A 17,105-nucleotide genomic window follows, 5' to 3' on the forward strand; every position below is an offset into this window, starting at 1 on the left:
TAGCTGAGGTCTCCCTGAGACCCTCTTTCAGAGGGACAGGTACTCTAATTGGCTGGCCCACTCAACTCCCCTCCCCTAACCCACACGCTCACATTTTGTTCCCCTCCCCTGAAGGTGCCTGCCAGAGTAATGATGAAACTATGTGCTTCAAAAATGCAACAGTGTCCCTAATGCCACTCCTGGGCCCCAGAGGGCCCCATGAGAAGTGGGGTGACATCAGTTGGGCCTGCCTTTTTTGACCTTCTTCCTGCTATCCAATAAGGCAGTTCTTTTAGTCTCAAGTCCCCCTTCACCATTAAAAAAGATTTCTTTACGTATTTACTTATGTGTGTGTATTCAAGTGTGTTTGTAGTGTACCTTGTGTGCAGTGCCCTTGGAAGCATGAAGAGGACATAGGATCCCCTGGACCTGGAGTTGGAGATGGTTGAGCCACAATGTGGGTGCTGGGAATCAAATCTGCATCCTCTGCAAGAGCATCAAGTGCTTGCAACAGCAGAGCATCTCTCCAGTCTCCCACCCCTCTCCGTATTTTCTGGTACTGGAGATTGAGCCCAGGGCTTCACATACCCTCAACAAATGCTGCATCACTGAACGGAGTTCCCAACCATGAAGTCTTTTCTTTTCTTAGTTTATTTGCTTATTTGTTTGTGTATTGTGTGTATGTGTGTGTGTGTTATATACATGCATGAGCGCAGGTATCCATGCACCACGGCACACATATGTAGGCCAGAGAACAATTTTTAGGAGCTGGTTCCCTCTTTTTAGCTTGTGGATCCTGAGGTTGGAACTTGGGTCTTCATGTTGGGTTCCAAGTGCTTTTACATGCTGAGCTTCAAGAACCTAGATCACTTCTTAATTTCCAAGTTCAAGTATATAAATAGCAACTAAAAAACCTTTTTGGAAGTCTTAGGGATTGAACTTATAGCCTTGCACATGCCGGACAGTTTCTCTACCACTGAGCCATACGTCATCCCCAGTAGTTACTTCTAGTAATGGTTACTAATCATCAAGGTGTAGACTTCCCATTCTCCATGGTGCTTCTGTAAGCATGTCTGCCTATATCATCATGACGTTGACAAAGGTGTCACCATTATTCCCCTTTAACGGATGGGTGACTTCCTCGAGGTCACAGAGCTGGGAGTGCAAGCCTGGTTGCCTCTCTGCTAACAGGCTGCTAAGGTTTGGGAATCCTCTTTTTCAGGATCGTAGGTAAGTCAGTGAGACTTTCAGCCAGTTTCCTCCATGAAGTCTTGGTCTCTGAGGAACAGAATTAGCATTTTATGAAAACACCAGTGCACAGTGCATAGCAGAGGTTCCACAGAGACCACTTTTACTCTGTCCCCCTCTTCCTGCCCACAGTAGGACTGCCAGATAACTATAGACTCTGAAGTGACATCAGGATTCCAGTGAGCCGTGATGAATGCTCACCTGGGGTGAACAGAAGTTGGAACCAAACTGTCATTTTCTCCTGAAATGACAAAAGGACAGTAAATTAGGACTGTGGCAGTATGATGAAAAATGATATTGTATGGGTTCATATTCTGCAGTTATTTATCATGTCAGCATATACAAATTATAGCTGCCTTGGAATGGTTGCTTTGAAAGGCAACCAAGCTGAAAAATAGAGGTTTAACCAATAAGTAAATAAAAATAAGAGTCCAAAATCCGTAAGCATCCGCACTTTTCCTTTACTCTAGTACATTGAGGTTTGTTTGTTTTTTTTTTTAAAAAAAAACTATGAATAGCAGAATTATATTGCTAGTATAAGACTGCTAAGAAATTAATGACTACATCATTGCGGCGTTAGCTTATAGAAGGAGACAGCACAGGATTGCATTGTGGAAAAGTCTCGGGAATAAATACTTTCCTGTTTGTTCTCTTACGGATTCTGGAAAAAATCTATTGCGAAGAAAGAACATTAAAGCGCCCCTTCCTTGATCTTGTTTCTTTCCTCATTAGGCGTCCCTCCCCGCCCCTCTGTAACAGCGTGGCATTTCCTGTAATGCGTGCTGCAGGTGATTACAATCACGGCGAGGCAAATACTGCCTTATTTTTCTAGTTGATGTAATCCACAGTCACCTTCTCTTCCAGTGCTTAATACTGTAGATTTTTCTTTGGTGAACAAGCTGGAGTGGTTCCAGCCACATGGTCGTGAGTTATTCCTATGAGATAAAGAATAATTTCCAGTGCAGCAATTTGAGCTTCATTCAGCGGCTGTGATAAAAACGCTCTTCCTGGAAGTGACCTGGGGAGGCTTGCTTGGTGTACGCTTGCAGGTCACTGTTCATCATTGAGAGATGTCAGGGCAGGAACATGGAGGCTGGAACCATGGTGTAACACTGCTTGCTAGCTCACTCGCTTGGCTCACTCACACAACCTAAGGATCCCTGTGTAGGGAATAGCACCACCCACAGTGGCCCCTCTTAGAAATGCCCACAGACCAACTCCATAAAGACAATTGAGGCTTTTCCCCCTCAGTGCTTCTATCCTGTGTCAAGCTGACAGAATGTTAATTAAGACAACAGCCTAGCTGGCATTCCCTTTACCAGAGCTTTCCTATAGTGCTAGGCCCGGAGTGTTCTCACTGCAGTGGATAATCCTCCCTTCTTTCTACCACAGGGGGTATCGTGGAGTACAGTCCGGTACATGATTGGAGAAGTACAGTATGGGGGCAGAGTGACTGACGACTTTGACAAACGGCTACTTAACTGCTTTGCCAGAGTAAGTCAAATTTGGGAGGAAAATGAGTGGAGATAAAGTTCACGGTGTTTTCCTTTGAAAAAGATGTGTTTCGGTTTTAATTATGTACATGTGCACGTGGCTGTGTGTGGCTATGTGCATGTGAGCACGGGTACCTGCTGTGAGGGCCAGAAGAGGACATCAGATATCCTGAAGGGGGAGTTACAGGGGTGTGTGTGTGTGTGTGTGTGTGTGTGTGTGTGTGTGTGTGTGCTGGAACCACACTCCAGTGCTCTTTACCCCTGTACCATCTCTCCATCTGAGGAACACCTTTTGTTTACAATGGGCATGACTAATCTGGGGGTGGAGTATAAAGGGGGATTCTTGTGAATAGTATTAGCCAAGAACCCCTTCTTTCTACCATACTGCCCTCACGTACAACATTAACTAACTACCAGGACAGAGACCATGCAGAGGTTACTAATACATGTAGTAGGAAATATGAGGTCTACGTGGAATTGTTCTACTGTAGTCTCTCTTTTGTTGGGCGTGTCAAATCCAATATAGGTGTGTCAAATCTGATCTGGGTGTGTCAGATACAATCTGAGTGTGTCAAATGTGCTATGGATCCGATATGGGTGTGTCGGATACAATTTGGGTGTGTCAAATCTGCATACTTGGATGTACTTAAAGAAAGCATTGGGAAAGCGCAGGGCTAAGATTCGGTCTGCTTCTGTGGCTGCCTGTCATCTGGCCCCTCGGTGCGGTCCTTTGTTTGATAACAAATGTGCCGTGGACCCACAGCCTTCATCCCGGGATATGTTCCTGTGACTTAAGCCACCCACGTCACTAAAGAGCTCATTTGTCTTCATGATGACTATATACACAGCGCCACCTTCTTTAATAACTTGAAATCGCTCCCCAACTCTTAGATTAAACTCCGCTCACTGCCCCATGTCCAATCATCCATCAGAGAACTCTCCTCTCTTTCCCTCTCTTCCCCCTGCCCTCAGTATCTTCTCTACTCTAGCCTCCATGGCTTCTGTCAATCCATCTCACACTTTGGCATCTGGTACTCACTGGTGTGCCCCCAGCCACCCACCCAAGTCCTAAGTGCTCTAGACAAAAAGAAAAAGTCTCTTCTTGGAGACTTGTCTTCAAAACTCGTCCCTGCTAAGCCCTTGCCCGTATCCACCTGGCCATCCTCCCTCCTGCCTTAAGCCCTCTGTGCCCTTTGCTTATTTTCATGCCCTTCTGGCTCTTGCCTCAGCGCACCTCGTATTAGGAAGGTTGTTGTTTCATAACTGGCTTGTCCCTCTACCAGGTCACAAGATCCTTGAGTGAAAGGACTGCGTGTCTCTCTCCTTTGCGTTCTGTTCTGGTTCTGAGCTCTGTTCCATGCAGGCAGGGACTGAATAGAGTGAAGCTGAAGCAAACAGAGCCACGGAGAAAACCGGGGCACTGTATTTCAGAGTAATCACCGGATCTAAAAAGAGCCGAAAACACTGATGGAGGGAGACTGCCAGAAACAGCGGGCTTGAATGGGCAAGGCACAGCCCGGTCTCCTCCACCCTCACCCTGCTTCCATTCTTGTCCTGTTACTTCCCTCCCTACTAGGAAAATCACCCTCTTAGGTACCAAAGTTGTCGCCTCAAACCAGCTCAGGCATTCAACGTCTCTTTTTTTCCACCTTCTCCAAAGAAGTCTGTTCACACCAAGTGCATATTTGTTCTCTCACCGTTTTGTTGCAGATAATCAATCAATTCGTATGGAACGAGAAAAGGGTGCCTTCGGGCTAGCAACAATGGAGGCTGGGCAGCGGGGGCATTTACTTCTGCTGCCCAGGGACAGAACTTAATTAACAAAGGAAGCTCTGGGTGGGAGGGCAGGTGCTGAGAAGTTTCTGTGGCTGCATGCTTGGTGCTTAGCATCTGTGAGTGAAACTGGGTAGACTAGCACCAAAGAAGAGCCTTGCCTAGTGAGATGTGAGGCCAAGGAAATACTCAGGGGCCCTCATGGCTGCAGGTGAACCAGAGGTAACCAAAATACTCTTGTGGAATACACTGTGAACTCACCACGTACTTCAGCATGGCCTTGAACTTCCGACCCTCCTGACTCTACCTCCCAAGTACTGGCATTACAGAAGTACACTGCCACGCTGCATGTAAGCCATGCTGGAGAAGGAACCCAGGGCTGTGTGCATTGCTATACAAGGACTCAGCCAACTGAGTTGCAACCCATCTCACCCCATCTCACTTCCTCCACTGTTTATGTTTTTCTCTTTTCAGTACTGAGGAGCGAACTCAGGGCTTCCTTCAAGCTAAGCAAGTGCCAGGCCTCTGAGCCCACTTCTGGCTGTGCCCCACCCTCAATGCCCTGGCTAGATCTCCCCTTGGGTGCCAACCAGAGTCTTGCCTAATTGTTCCTGTGCAATGGGAAAGCACAGGGCTAAGATTCACTCTGCTCCTGTGGCTGCATGTCATCTGGCCCCTTGGTGCGGTCCTTGGTTGGATAACAAATGTGCTGTGAACCCACAGCCTTCATCCCGGGATATGTTCTTGCAACTAACTTAGGGCCTCTCTTTTGTAGATTATCTCTTTCCTTCCTATATGTGATAATTATTCCACTGATAGTTTTGTTAAGATGCTTCCAAAACCAACAGTAAAGACAGACAGACGGACAGACAGACACACATACACAGACAGAGAGAGAGAGAGACCCTATTAAAATGGAAATAAGCCTCCTCTTCTAATCTTCATCAATTTTCTTTTATTTTTCTCTCTCCCATATAGGTCTGGTTCAGTGAGAAGATGTTTGAGCCCTCATTCTGTTTTTACACCGGATATAAAATCCCCGTGTGCAAAACCTTGGACCAGTATTTTGAGTACATCCAGTCTCTGCCATCCCTAGATAACCCAGAGGTCTTTGGGCTCCACCCTAATGCTGACATCACGTGAGTTCTGGGCACTTTTTCTCTCTCTTTTTTAATTTGAAGGTGTCATTTGTAACTAGGCCTGGCAGAGACTATGCACTTCATTTTCTCTGCTAATCTCTCTCCTTTCCCTTCTTTTTATTTTCCTGTGAAAAATAGTGTTGCTGCCTGTCTTCCAATTACAACTCTGTCACAACTCAACCTGCCCTCCCCACTGCCCTCCCTCACTAAATCCCGATGGCCTGGTGTTTATGGCAACTCGAAAGCTGTAATTTACGCGTTGATTACTTCTCTGTCCTGTCATGAAGCCAGTTATAGTTTTATTTTAATCGATGCTCTCCATTGGTAGTCGTGTCCCCGCTCCTTATCTCTTTCTCCAAATCTCCATTCAAATATACCATTTGGGACTAGAGAGACGAGTCAGTGGCTAAAAGTGCTTGCCTGTCTTGTAGAGGACCCAAGTTGGGTTCCCAGCCCCCCCTCCCCCCGTGTCCAGTGGCTCACCACCCCCTGTAACTCCAGGGTGTCTGACTCCCCCTTCCGGCCTTCTTGAGCAGCTGCACTCATGTGCACATACCCACACATAGACACATATGGAAGGCAAGGCACATGCAGCTACAGTCCTGTCTGACCCCTCTCTATGACGGACCATCTCTTCTCATGCATGCTCACCTGCAACCTTCTGGTCCTGAGCTTCTCCTGGGCACATACCCCAGAGCCCAGTGTGATGTCCCTGATCCCCACAAAGCCATAGCAGTGCCTACCAATCCTAAGCACCTTCTTTGGCCCACCCTCCAGATGAAGTTTCTCTTTGGAGAACCCTCTATCAAAAAGGATCTCCCTGCCCTACCTCCTGACTCAGCTTCAGCCGAGTTATTCCTGTGCAAGGTGTGGCCTCTGTGGCCCACCGGAGGAAGATTCCTCGCTTAGAGGGGGGGGGGGCCTGTTTGCCCTTCTCCCAGTCCCCGAGTCATGGCTGTAATTTTAATAACTCCTTCATCACGGGCACTTTCCACTTCCAGTACCCTTACACAAGTGCGTTCTCCTCCCACCCAGACACGGCCCACGCCCCACACTGGGCTCCCCTCCTCTGTACCCTCTAATCTGGCTCGTGATGCTTTGCCCCTCCAGAGACGCTGTCACCACCCAGGAATAATGGTAAATCTCAGTCTCCGTGACAGAGCGTGATACCTCTGCAGCGTTGCCTCTGAACTGCTGCCCCGAGAGGCTCTGTTCAGTGAGCCGAAATGCAAGCCTAGTGAAGCAATCAAAGGGGCTTCTGTGGGGATCAGTGTGAGCGCGAACAGTGAGGGAGGGAGGCCCAAGGAAGTGGTTTCACTTGAGCCGAGCCTTTGACAGGTGAGGTAGACCCAGCTCCTCTGCTCTGAACTGTTCTGCAGTCCTGCCTCATCGTGGGCCCAGGTCAAAGGTGCCCGCATAGCATACACATAACCCAGACCTCTGTTCCCTCCCTCCGTACATCCCTCTTCCCAGCTCAGCTCCAACTCTCCATCACTTCCTGTTACATAGACCATAAGGCTCTCTTGTACTTCCTGAAACATACCCTGTCACACTCACGCCCAGAAATACCACTGTGACTCACCCTTTTCCTCTTCCGGCCCTTGCTTGAGTGTCGTGTTTGCAATGGTGCCTCCCGGTAGTCACCCTAAGTACAAATGGTGACCTGTTTTTAATGCCCCTCCCCCGGCCCTACCCCTCTTACCAACTTTTTCTTATATCAGCCGCAGACATACTCTTTTTCATTATTTATTTATCGGCCATCAGTTAAAACATAAATTGGATGCAATTCTATTGCATCCCAAACCTGTGTCCATTTTCACCCCTTTCTGGCTGTCATTGTGCCTGGCGCTCAGGAAACCCTGCTGGGTTGAATCAGTAATGCTAAGCCCTTCCAGACTCTAAGGAGTCTGATCAGTGAGGCTAATCCATAGGATGTTATCTTTCCTGTGTGGGGGAAGAAAAGTAGTGGACAAAACTCCGTGCGATTGTAATTATGTCAGAAAAGACACTGCTGTGTGGGCTGGAGATGTGGTTCCAATACACCTTCCTAATGTGCACCAAGTTCTGGGTTCAATCCCCAGTGCTAGGGAAAAACAAATTGTTAGGCAGGCTCTCGTGCAGCTCAGGCTGACCTTGAACTTGCTCTGTTGCTGAGGGCAGCCTTAAATATTTGGCCCTTCTACCTCCATCTCTCGTGCATTGAGATTGCATCCAGGTACCACCATGTACCAGCCAATGAAGGACTGCGCTCTGGACTTGCGAGCCCTCCCCTCCCCTAAGTGGCTTTGGGTCAGAGTGTTTTGTCATAGCAACAGAAACGAAACGAGAACAGATGCTCTCTCTTATTTCGAGTGAATGTTTCTATTCCTGTGCTTTTTTGGTGTAAAACTTGTCCACTCTTCTTCAGGAGCAATTTTAGTCCTTTTTTGTTTATAAGACTTAATAATATATATAAATCATACCCGCATATATGTACACACACATACACACGATTCCCGCCTTTTATTTGTGATATATGTTGGGAATACCATTTCCTGTCTTCTCGTTTGGTTTTGCCTCTGCTTTTGAAGGTACAAGTGTTGCTTGTCATTTGGTTCACTGTTGTTTTATGCGATCAGATGATGGGTGGTGCTGGTGTCCCACCTGGGTCTGTAGTGATTGCAGCAAGGCCCGTTCTCGTGTGAGGTTAGAAGCAAGCATCCCCTCTCTAGGTGTTTACATGGTTTTAGAGTTCACACTTAACTCTTTAGGCCATCTAGAATTTCTGTGGCATCCAAGTGTGGATGAAGCCTCATCTTCTCCCAGCTGGCAATCCAGTACTCCATTATCAGTGACTGAAGATGCTTCCCTAAATGTGGGCGGAACTTGGATGGGTGTGTGGGCCCATGTCTGGTTTAGTTCTTGCTGTTTCCATTTGCAGTTGAGTTTTATAAATTGTATTCTCAAAGAAAACCGTCTGTTGAATCTGTGTCTTCATTTTTGCTTACCTGGAGTTTTGCAAGGCAGACTTTGTTTGAATGTGTGCATACAGGGTCGAGTATATACAGTATTAACACTATATACAGTTAATTTATTATGGAAGTATGTGCATACCTCTAGCTCTATAGGCCTTTGGTCCGAAATTCAGTAGCTTGCAGCCACTCCAGTCTTTCTCCAAAAGGTATGTTCTAGCTCCCTTAAAATACTTGTTCAGGCAGCTCTGGCAAGCCACTTTACTGCAGTCAGTCAGTGTATCCCCAGAGAAACAGTGGGGTCCAACTTGGCATAACACAGGTGTACACCACACCACAAACCAGGGGTCCTCCTTCCCGGGGCTCAGCTCCACAGGTTCTCAGTCACTGGTGGGAAAAGCACACTGTGGCAAAGAGCCAGACTCACATGTAGAATGCACGAGTGTTGTGGTCGTTCTTTAACTGAGTGGTCTGGTGACAGGGTGACCTCAGGTGGCCTATTTATTTATGCTTTCAGAATTTCATTCATGCACACAGTGGATTTTGATCCTATCAACCATCTGTTCTGCTGTCCAGTTCCTCCGACGCCCTCCTACCATGTCCCCCTCCCATGCCCCTTCTTTGACATAACCCACTAAGTCTAGACAGAGCTTCAGTGTGTACTTGAATGTAGAGCCATCCACTGGAGCGGGGACAGCTTACCACACCCCAGAAAAAAGCCCCCCACCCCAGCAGCCATCAGCTGTGCGTTATCTCTTTGGCTGTGGGTTGGGCCTCATGATCTCCGCCCACGCTGCAGTGCTGGCTGGCTTGATCTGGCAGATCTGGTGCAAGGATCCTCAGCTGCCAAGAGTTCTTGCTGCAGTGTCCCCATCGTGTCCAGAAGACACTGTGCTTACAGCAGTCACCCCAGGCTGCTGGATCTTTCAGCCTGCCTGCCCCCTCTTCCTGGATGTTTCCTGGCTCTTCGGGAGATGGTGTGACTAGATGTGTATTTTAGGGCTGGTTCTGCATTTCGGCCAGCCATTGAGTGTCTGGGTTAACTGTCACCCCCTGCGCAAAGGCTTCTCTGGGGAGGACTGAGAGCTTCACTAACTGTCTGAGATGGGAGTTGGAGTCGGGGCAGGGGAGCTTCAAAAGTGTTTACTGGGGACCCCCTACCTGTCTGCACCAGGAGCTGAAGAGGGGTAACGAAGTCTCACCATAGTCTTTTGCATTATTTCTTTCAATTAACTCAAACTGAACCAACGACCCCCCCTACACACACACACCCTCCCCTGCTTCCAGCTCTTCTCTCTCTCTCTAGTGTCCAGGGCACAGAGAACACAATGCATCTCTCTGCCTCCTCCCCAACCTTATCTAGAGCCCCTTGAAGCCTCATACAACATCCTAGAGACCCAGAGCTGGTGGGGACATCCGGGGATGTGTGGACTCAGGCCTAGATCAGGAATGGTGATGGGATGGGGCGGAGCGGCAGGGCAAGTTACAAAACAGACCTGACAGGATTCCCTGAGTGCGGAGCCAAGGTCTAGAACTTTCCTCTACAGCTTATGTTCATTCACTGCTGCTCATGGGTGGTAGAGGGGGTGTGGGAAGCCATCTGGCAGGCTCACTTCAGGAAGCCTAAGCTAGCATCTCTCCAAATCATGCCAAGATCTTTCAGCTTTTTGCACACTCGGGGGGGGGGGGGGACTGGTAGAAAGCCATGGTGTCTCCCGCTGATGAACAGCTCTTTCTACAAGAGTTGCCTCTTGGCCTGTGAGACTAGTGTGCATAGCTCCACTGGTCTGGCTGAATTTCCACCTTCCCATTTGGTCTCTCCTTGGGGCTCTTCCATCCCATGTCGCCTCCAGTCCCTGCTTCATGCTGTTTCCAGTTCCTGCTGTGGCCAGGCCGTCAGCGGTATCCCAAAGCTCTGTCTTTGGAAAGTTTCCTGGCCACTGTTTTGGGCCTAATTCTTCCTCTAGGCACTGAATATGGGCAGACTAGAATCCTGCCCCTGAATTACCCTGCTTTTAAAATTACAATGTTTTATTTTATCAGAGGCACCTGCCTCCTGCGCCCTTGCTGTTCCCCAGCGGCCACCAGGAGGCAGTAAGCAATAAGGGACATAGTTTTCTAGCTACAACCTACCCTTTCCCACCACAGCGAGTCTCAGTTCTTCAAGGTCTGTGCCAAATGGTGCCATCCAAAGTGCTTCTGCAGTATATGCCTGGGAGGGTGGGGATAACATAGGATTTGGGATGAGACAGCATGCAGGGGGGAGGTTACAGTCCCATGTGGGCTGTGTTGAGGGGATGGTTGAAGCCAACAAAACAAGAAGGACTCTACAAAGCTGTGGCTTAGCCTGTATGGATGTTCTCAGTCAGAGGGATCACCGCTTTATCTGACAGGCCATGCCGTTCAACAGTAATCTTGCTTCCACATAGTCCCATGGGTGTCGTGGACCATGGTGACGAATCGCCCCCTGTTTATGAGGATCTGCCTCCTGAAGTTCACGTCCATAAATCTCTAAGGAGAGAAATTTGTAGAAGGGAATCACAAGTCTTCCTCCGTGGTCTTTGTTTCTCTGGAGGTGGTGGTGGAGGGGGAAATCACACTGAATTAAATGCTTTCAAATAAGTAAAATCTCTCCCAAGAGGTTAGCTATCTTGGTGACAGAAGCCATAAAAATGCACAGAGTATTCACATTTTATTATCTAGATTTATAAGGTACCAAAGACTCCGCAAATTCCTCTATCTCCATGTCAAAAGCAGTTATTTATTTTGGCTCTTTTTCTCATTAGCGGGTTATGCATATTTTTCTACCTTTCGAAATCTATCAAGGGCCTCATTACAACTTCCCCATTCATTTCTCTGCAGGGCAAACGTGAACACGCTCCTTTAGGAATTAACTGGCAATCTTTGAGTTTTAGACATTTTTAAAAGTCACGCTCATTGGTATTTCACGTGCCGATCTGAAAATTACTGTGTGCTGATCCCTCATTAGGTGTTTGGGTGTTTATTTTATAGGCAGTGCTCTCTTTGAATTGTTTTGCATTTTTCTTATTTGTGACTCGCGACTCCCGGAACCACTAAGCTACAGCGGCCAAATCACTTCTTTCCTTACCTTTGCTCCAAAGAGAAATCTCCAAGAAGTAACTCAGGACTAAAGTTCCCGGATTATGACAGTCGGCATGCTTCACCTGGGGAGCGTCTGTGGAGACTGTTTTCCCTAAAGCCCTCCGGTTCTGGCGGCACGGAGAGATATTTGCAGTTCTCCCTCAGAACCGGCTGACGAGACGCTTTGCCTTCTGTACCTTTGCAAACATAAAATCACATTGTGGAAAAGGAAATGTGAATCGTGCAAGCCCGGAGTGCTAGGGGACGGCGTTCGTGTCTCGTCAAATGGGTGATGAAGCAACCCGGGAGCTTACCTTACTGTCTTTCAAAGTGGGTCAACTCTTGAGGGTTCCTTAGTAATACCTGTGTTCTGAGGACTCATAAAGAATAAAACTACATGCCGTGAAAGTGATTTTGTAGGGGGAATGCAGCAGAGGCAGCAGCAGCATCTCCATCAGGATCTTTGCCCGGGGCTCCTGTGAGCTTGACTGTAGCTCTCGGAGAACAAGATGGCCCTGCCCATGGAGCTGTACACAGCTTCCACTGCCCCCAGTCAGGGGTGTGCAGGCCAGGCTTCCAGAGGGGATACGAGGCTGCAGGCAGCTGGAGAGCTCCTATACGCCCTCAGCCACGGGGCACCTCTACGCCCTCAGCCAGGGAGTGTTCTGTATTTTGTTGACAGACCAGGCAGGGCAGAATGATCTTCTTAGCAAGAATGGAAATTTACTGTGGGTTTCATTCTTTAGCATTAGAAGATCTCTGTTGATGGTATAATTACAAAATAGCTTCCTTCGTTTTGAAATTCGACTCTCCGATTCCCCTGTGGTTTGGAGGGATAATATGTAAAGATGTTTGCCGTCCATTCCTTGAATTTTAAAGTGTAGCATAAGCCATGTAAAATATGAGAAAAGTGCAAATAGCTCAGAGGGAGGAGAAAAATCCTATGAAACTAGGCCATGAAAACACATATTTAAATTACTAACAGTTAAGGAATCAATGATATATATTTACCTTTCTGTGTGTTTGTGTGTGTGTGTGTGTGTGTGTGCGCACGCGTGTGTGCGCGCGCGTGCATGGTTTTCGTCTCTGGCTTTAGGTGGAGAAATGTCAGGAAGTGGAAAACTTGTAACAATAGTGCTGTAAATGTCTGCCATAAGAAGAGGCAGATAATTAAATTTTCATGCCTTTAAATATTGGAGAATTGCTCTCCTTTGTGTTTGAAGTGTAATAAGATTCCAACCAACTGGCTTCAGTTCAACCAACAAATATTTATTGAGAACTCACTGTCTGGGCAGCTCGGGATCATGAAGAGGAGGAAGACACAGTTCTCATCCTCCGAGTTCATTGTCTATTAGGGAAACGGATGAGTGGTAAATACGTAAGACAATCGGATAAACTCTAAAATCAGGTTACATATACATTGCCATGGTGTATATGCCCCATACAGACAAAAAAACCAAAACCACCAAAACCCCAATAAATCCCAATTTAGGAATCAAAGATAGAGTCGTGCATTAGCGGATGTGTCGTTGTCAGTTTGGGGGTGGGGCGTGAGTGAGTGAGGAGACAGCTTCGTCATGGGGAGAGGAGGGAACACCAGGAAGAATTCAGTGGGCAGTAAGGACCAAGACACAGGGGAAGGAGCAATCAAGGAGGGGTGTGAAGAAATAAAAATGCAGGGTATCCGAAATGCAAATTCATCCAGAGCATGGGAAACAGTGCCGACAGAAAGGAGATGTGACCAAGGCGGGGTGCAGTTTCTGAAGATTTGGAGTATTAGGGGAAGAATTTGGGCTAGTTCTGTAGGTGGTGGGGAAGGTAGAGGGATGGATCAAAAGTTAAGAGGACCTGCTGCTTTTTGTAGAGGACCTGAGTTTGGTTTCTAGCACCCACACTGGGCAGTTTGCAAGTCACCTGTGATGCCAGCTCCAAGGGATCTGATGCCCTTTACAGGCACACGCGGGCACGTGTGCATACACATACAAACACTCATAAATAAACGAAATAATCTCCTTGGAAACAGTAAGGAAGTGGATGGGAGTAGACGCTGGAAATGTCAGGAAGCAGAGCTTGGAAGCCAGGAGCTCTAGGGAGTGCCGTCAGAGGAAGCTATGTCTGAGGATTCTAGGTTGGCAGCAGCGAAGACATGAGGGACAATTCAGTGAGGGAGAGAGGAGAATGAAGATAGTGGATCTGGTTGGAACACGTTTCGTGTAAGACACAGAGAGCTCTAAGAGTGCAAGAAGTGTGTGTGTGTGTGGGGGGGGGGTTGTTCAGGAGAAAGTTGGGGATTTTAACACTACCCAGTGTGGCTTGCTATTTAGCAGGGCTCTGTCATATGTCGCCATGGTGGCCTCTCCGCTTCTCTAAGAGTGATTCATCCATGCCTTTTGTTTTTATTGCATCTAATCCCGGAGGGAGGTAATGGGCTCACGTGAATCACACACAGATCTAAGTTTCTGAAACCGGGCATAATAACTTGTAGATATTAGACTGTGACTCATTTCCTTCTGTTATCTCATTAGCTCCTTGCACAGACTTTGCCCGAGTTACGTCTGTCTTTGTTAGACTTCATATGACTTTTAAACTTGAACTGTGACCTCTACTGTTGTTATGTGTCGGGAGAAGCAGCACACACACACTTTCACACACTCATGCACGCGCACTCTCACACACACATGCAATCGTACACATACATTTGTGCATGCACTTGTACACACAGTGCACTCACGCGCACACCTACACATACACACGCACACACACACTTGCACACACGCATGCGCAGATTGCACACAAAGCTGAGAAACTGACTGCAGATGTTTTCTCTACCGCTTTATTATGCTCAGCTGTATCTGTGTTCCCTAGATTCTTCTTTCCACTTAAATGGATTTTGATGCATTCTAAAACCTCCAGTATCTAAGCAGGGGTTACTCACACCAAAAAAGGAATTTTATTAAAAATCAACTCTGTGGACTCGAGAGATGGCTAAGTGGTTGGACATTCTTCCTGCTCTTCCAGAAGATCGGAGTTTGCCTCCCAGCACCCGAGTCAGGCAGGTCACAACCGCCCATTACTTATATTGAAGTTCACACACCTAAAGAGTAAGATGGAGTGACAAACATTTAGTCTAATGTGAGAGCTCTGACAGTGACCACACGCACGGAAAGCCTAGTGTGTAAGATGTGATGTCACTTGCCTTCACCATGGCTGCAGCCTCCTGGAAGCTTGCATGCATGTCTAGGTCCACATGTGGAACTGCACCTGCTCATCAGGTCAGATGGGAATGCTGGAGGCAGGGGCATATCCTTGTCTTCTGCTCCATTCACAAATGAGATCAAACCCCCATTTCCACAGGGTCCTCTAGTTCCCACAGAACACAGTTCCTGCACGAGTGGAAGGCGTGAGAACGCCATCAGCCGCTCCTTGGGTGTCTGACAGTTACTGTGCCAAGTTCCACAGAAGGATGTTTAATTCACACCTAGGGATGCTGAGAGAGCGGTGTCATTCTCTCCCTTATGCAGAAGAAAAACATCCGCTGTCAGCTGAGGGCCTTTCTGTCCAGTGTGGTTTGTGAGGTGCGTTTTAATGTCCCCAAAACGCTTGCCACTGACTCATCTCTGACAAGCTCTTTGCACTTGAGATGGGCTTTGCCCATGGAGGTAGGAGGCCATCTCTTCCTAAAAAGGAAAATGGCTTTGCAATTTTGTTTTAAAATTAAATTTTCTAATACACTACCTTAGAAGTCATTCCTCCTTAGACTAAACAATACAGAAGAATATGAAATAGAAAGTTATAATTAGAGAAAAATCTTATCGTGCAAAAACTCCACCGTCAAAATACCTTTCTAGACTTTTTAGTACCTGGACACAAAACAACAATAAATGAATAAATAAATTAATCAGGGAACATAGTTATTTGTTTTGTTTGCTTTCTTGTTTGTTTGGTTTTGTGGGGTTTGCCATTGCCTGAGACAGGGTCTCTGTAGCTTGGAGTATTCTGGAACCCACTGTGTACACCAGGTTGGACTTAAGCTCATGGCTGGCTTCCTGCCTCAGCTTCCCAAGTGCTGAGATTACAGGCATGAACCAGTCCGGGCTCATAACTGGCTTTTGTAACATCCTATTTTATTCTGAATTCTAGATGAGATCTCCCTTTATCAATGAAGATAGAACTACCGACTCATTTTTATCAACTATATAGCTTTTTATAGGCCTTTGGTTGGATTTATTGTTTGAAATAGTTGCACGACTATTTATTTAAAAACTTTTCTGTTGCATCTGGAGTATAAATGGAGTAACTAAAAAAAATTTAAACTGTTTCAAATATAAAGACTGAACATAAGATATTGCCATTCTTTTGCTTGTAAAGATATTGTGTGGGTGTGTCTGTGGTGTGTGCATGTGGGCACAAGTGTGATGGTGTATTCATATGCACACAGTGTTGTGGCTTCACTTGCGTGGAGGTCAGGGGTCAACATCAGGATGTCTTCCTCAATCACCTTCCACCTTATTTTTGGGTTTACCATTTTGGATATACTGGCTAGGCAACGAGTCCCTGAGATCTGCCTATCTCTACCCCCACCCCCCAACACCGGGGCTACAGACACAGAACCGTGCCAGGCTTCTAGTTTGAGTGCTGAGGATCAAACTCAGGGCCTCATGCTTGCCCAGAGGACACTGCCCACTGAGCCGTCTTCCCAGTGCAAGCCCAGATGCTGCCATTTTTATACCGCTCTTTCTTCCTGGTTCTATTTTTCCTTCTTTATGACCCTTTGCCAGGTCTCTTCCTTCTCTCTTCAAATTTGGGAGTCTTTCATTTATTTTACATACTCACAGCTGCTTGTAATTTTAAGTCCAGCTCCAGGGGCTCTAACACTCCCTGGCCACTGTGAACACCACACTCACACATGCATATATACACATACACAGACACACACACACACACACACACACACATATGTAAGTAGACAAAGGCTTAAGGACCACTAACCCAAACCACTCTCCCCCTTACATTCCAGTATTTTAGTTGTATCTTGTCCTTTTTTAAATTTAGACTTACAGCTATGGTTTTACCCCACAATGCTTGTCTGTGTTCACCCAGGCATTGGCCCATTCATTTCTACATTTCAAAACTTGCATGGGAATCGCCTTCCTCCTCTCTGGAGTGTGTTCTTTAGAATCTGCTCAAATGGCAGCCTGCTGATGGTTCACTCCTCTGTGCTTCTCAGGAGATATGTTATTGTTGACCTTCTTGGTTCTGGGGGGAGGGATACTTTTAACAAAGTATAATCTGCCCTCCTTAAGTTCCCCAAGTTTAAATGGAGAAGAAAAGCAGAATAATTACAGAATTGTGTAACCATCCGTGCAGTCAAATTCTAGAGCATCTCCATCCTCTGGAAAGAGACCCTGTACCTATTTGTA

The 17,105-nt window shown here is 46.9% G+C and overlaps 1 protein-coding gene across 1 annotated transcript in view; it reads left to right on the top strand.

The window, feature by feature from the left end:
* The window catches only part of Dnah8 (dynein axonemal heavy chain 8), a 242,096-nt gene that overhangs the window by 189,400 nt on the left and 35,591 nt on the right, over positions 1 to 17,105 (top strand). The window contains 2 exon segments of the mRNA XM_050139863.1: positions 2,620 to 2,721; positions 5,472 to 5,632. Of these exon segments, the coding sequence (XP_049995820.1) occupies positions 2,620 to 2,721; positions 5,472 to 5,632 (263 nt within the window).

The sequence above is a fragment of the Alexandromys fortis genome, unplaced genomic scaffold, assembly GCF_014885135.2.
Source record: "Alexandromys fortis isolate MF-2015 unplaced genomic scaffold, M_Fortis_MF-2015_v1.1 scaffold_9, whole genome shotgun sequence".
NCBI lineage: Eukaryota > Metazoa > Chordata > Mammalia > Rodentia > Cricetidae > Alexandromys > Alexandromys fortis.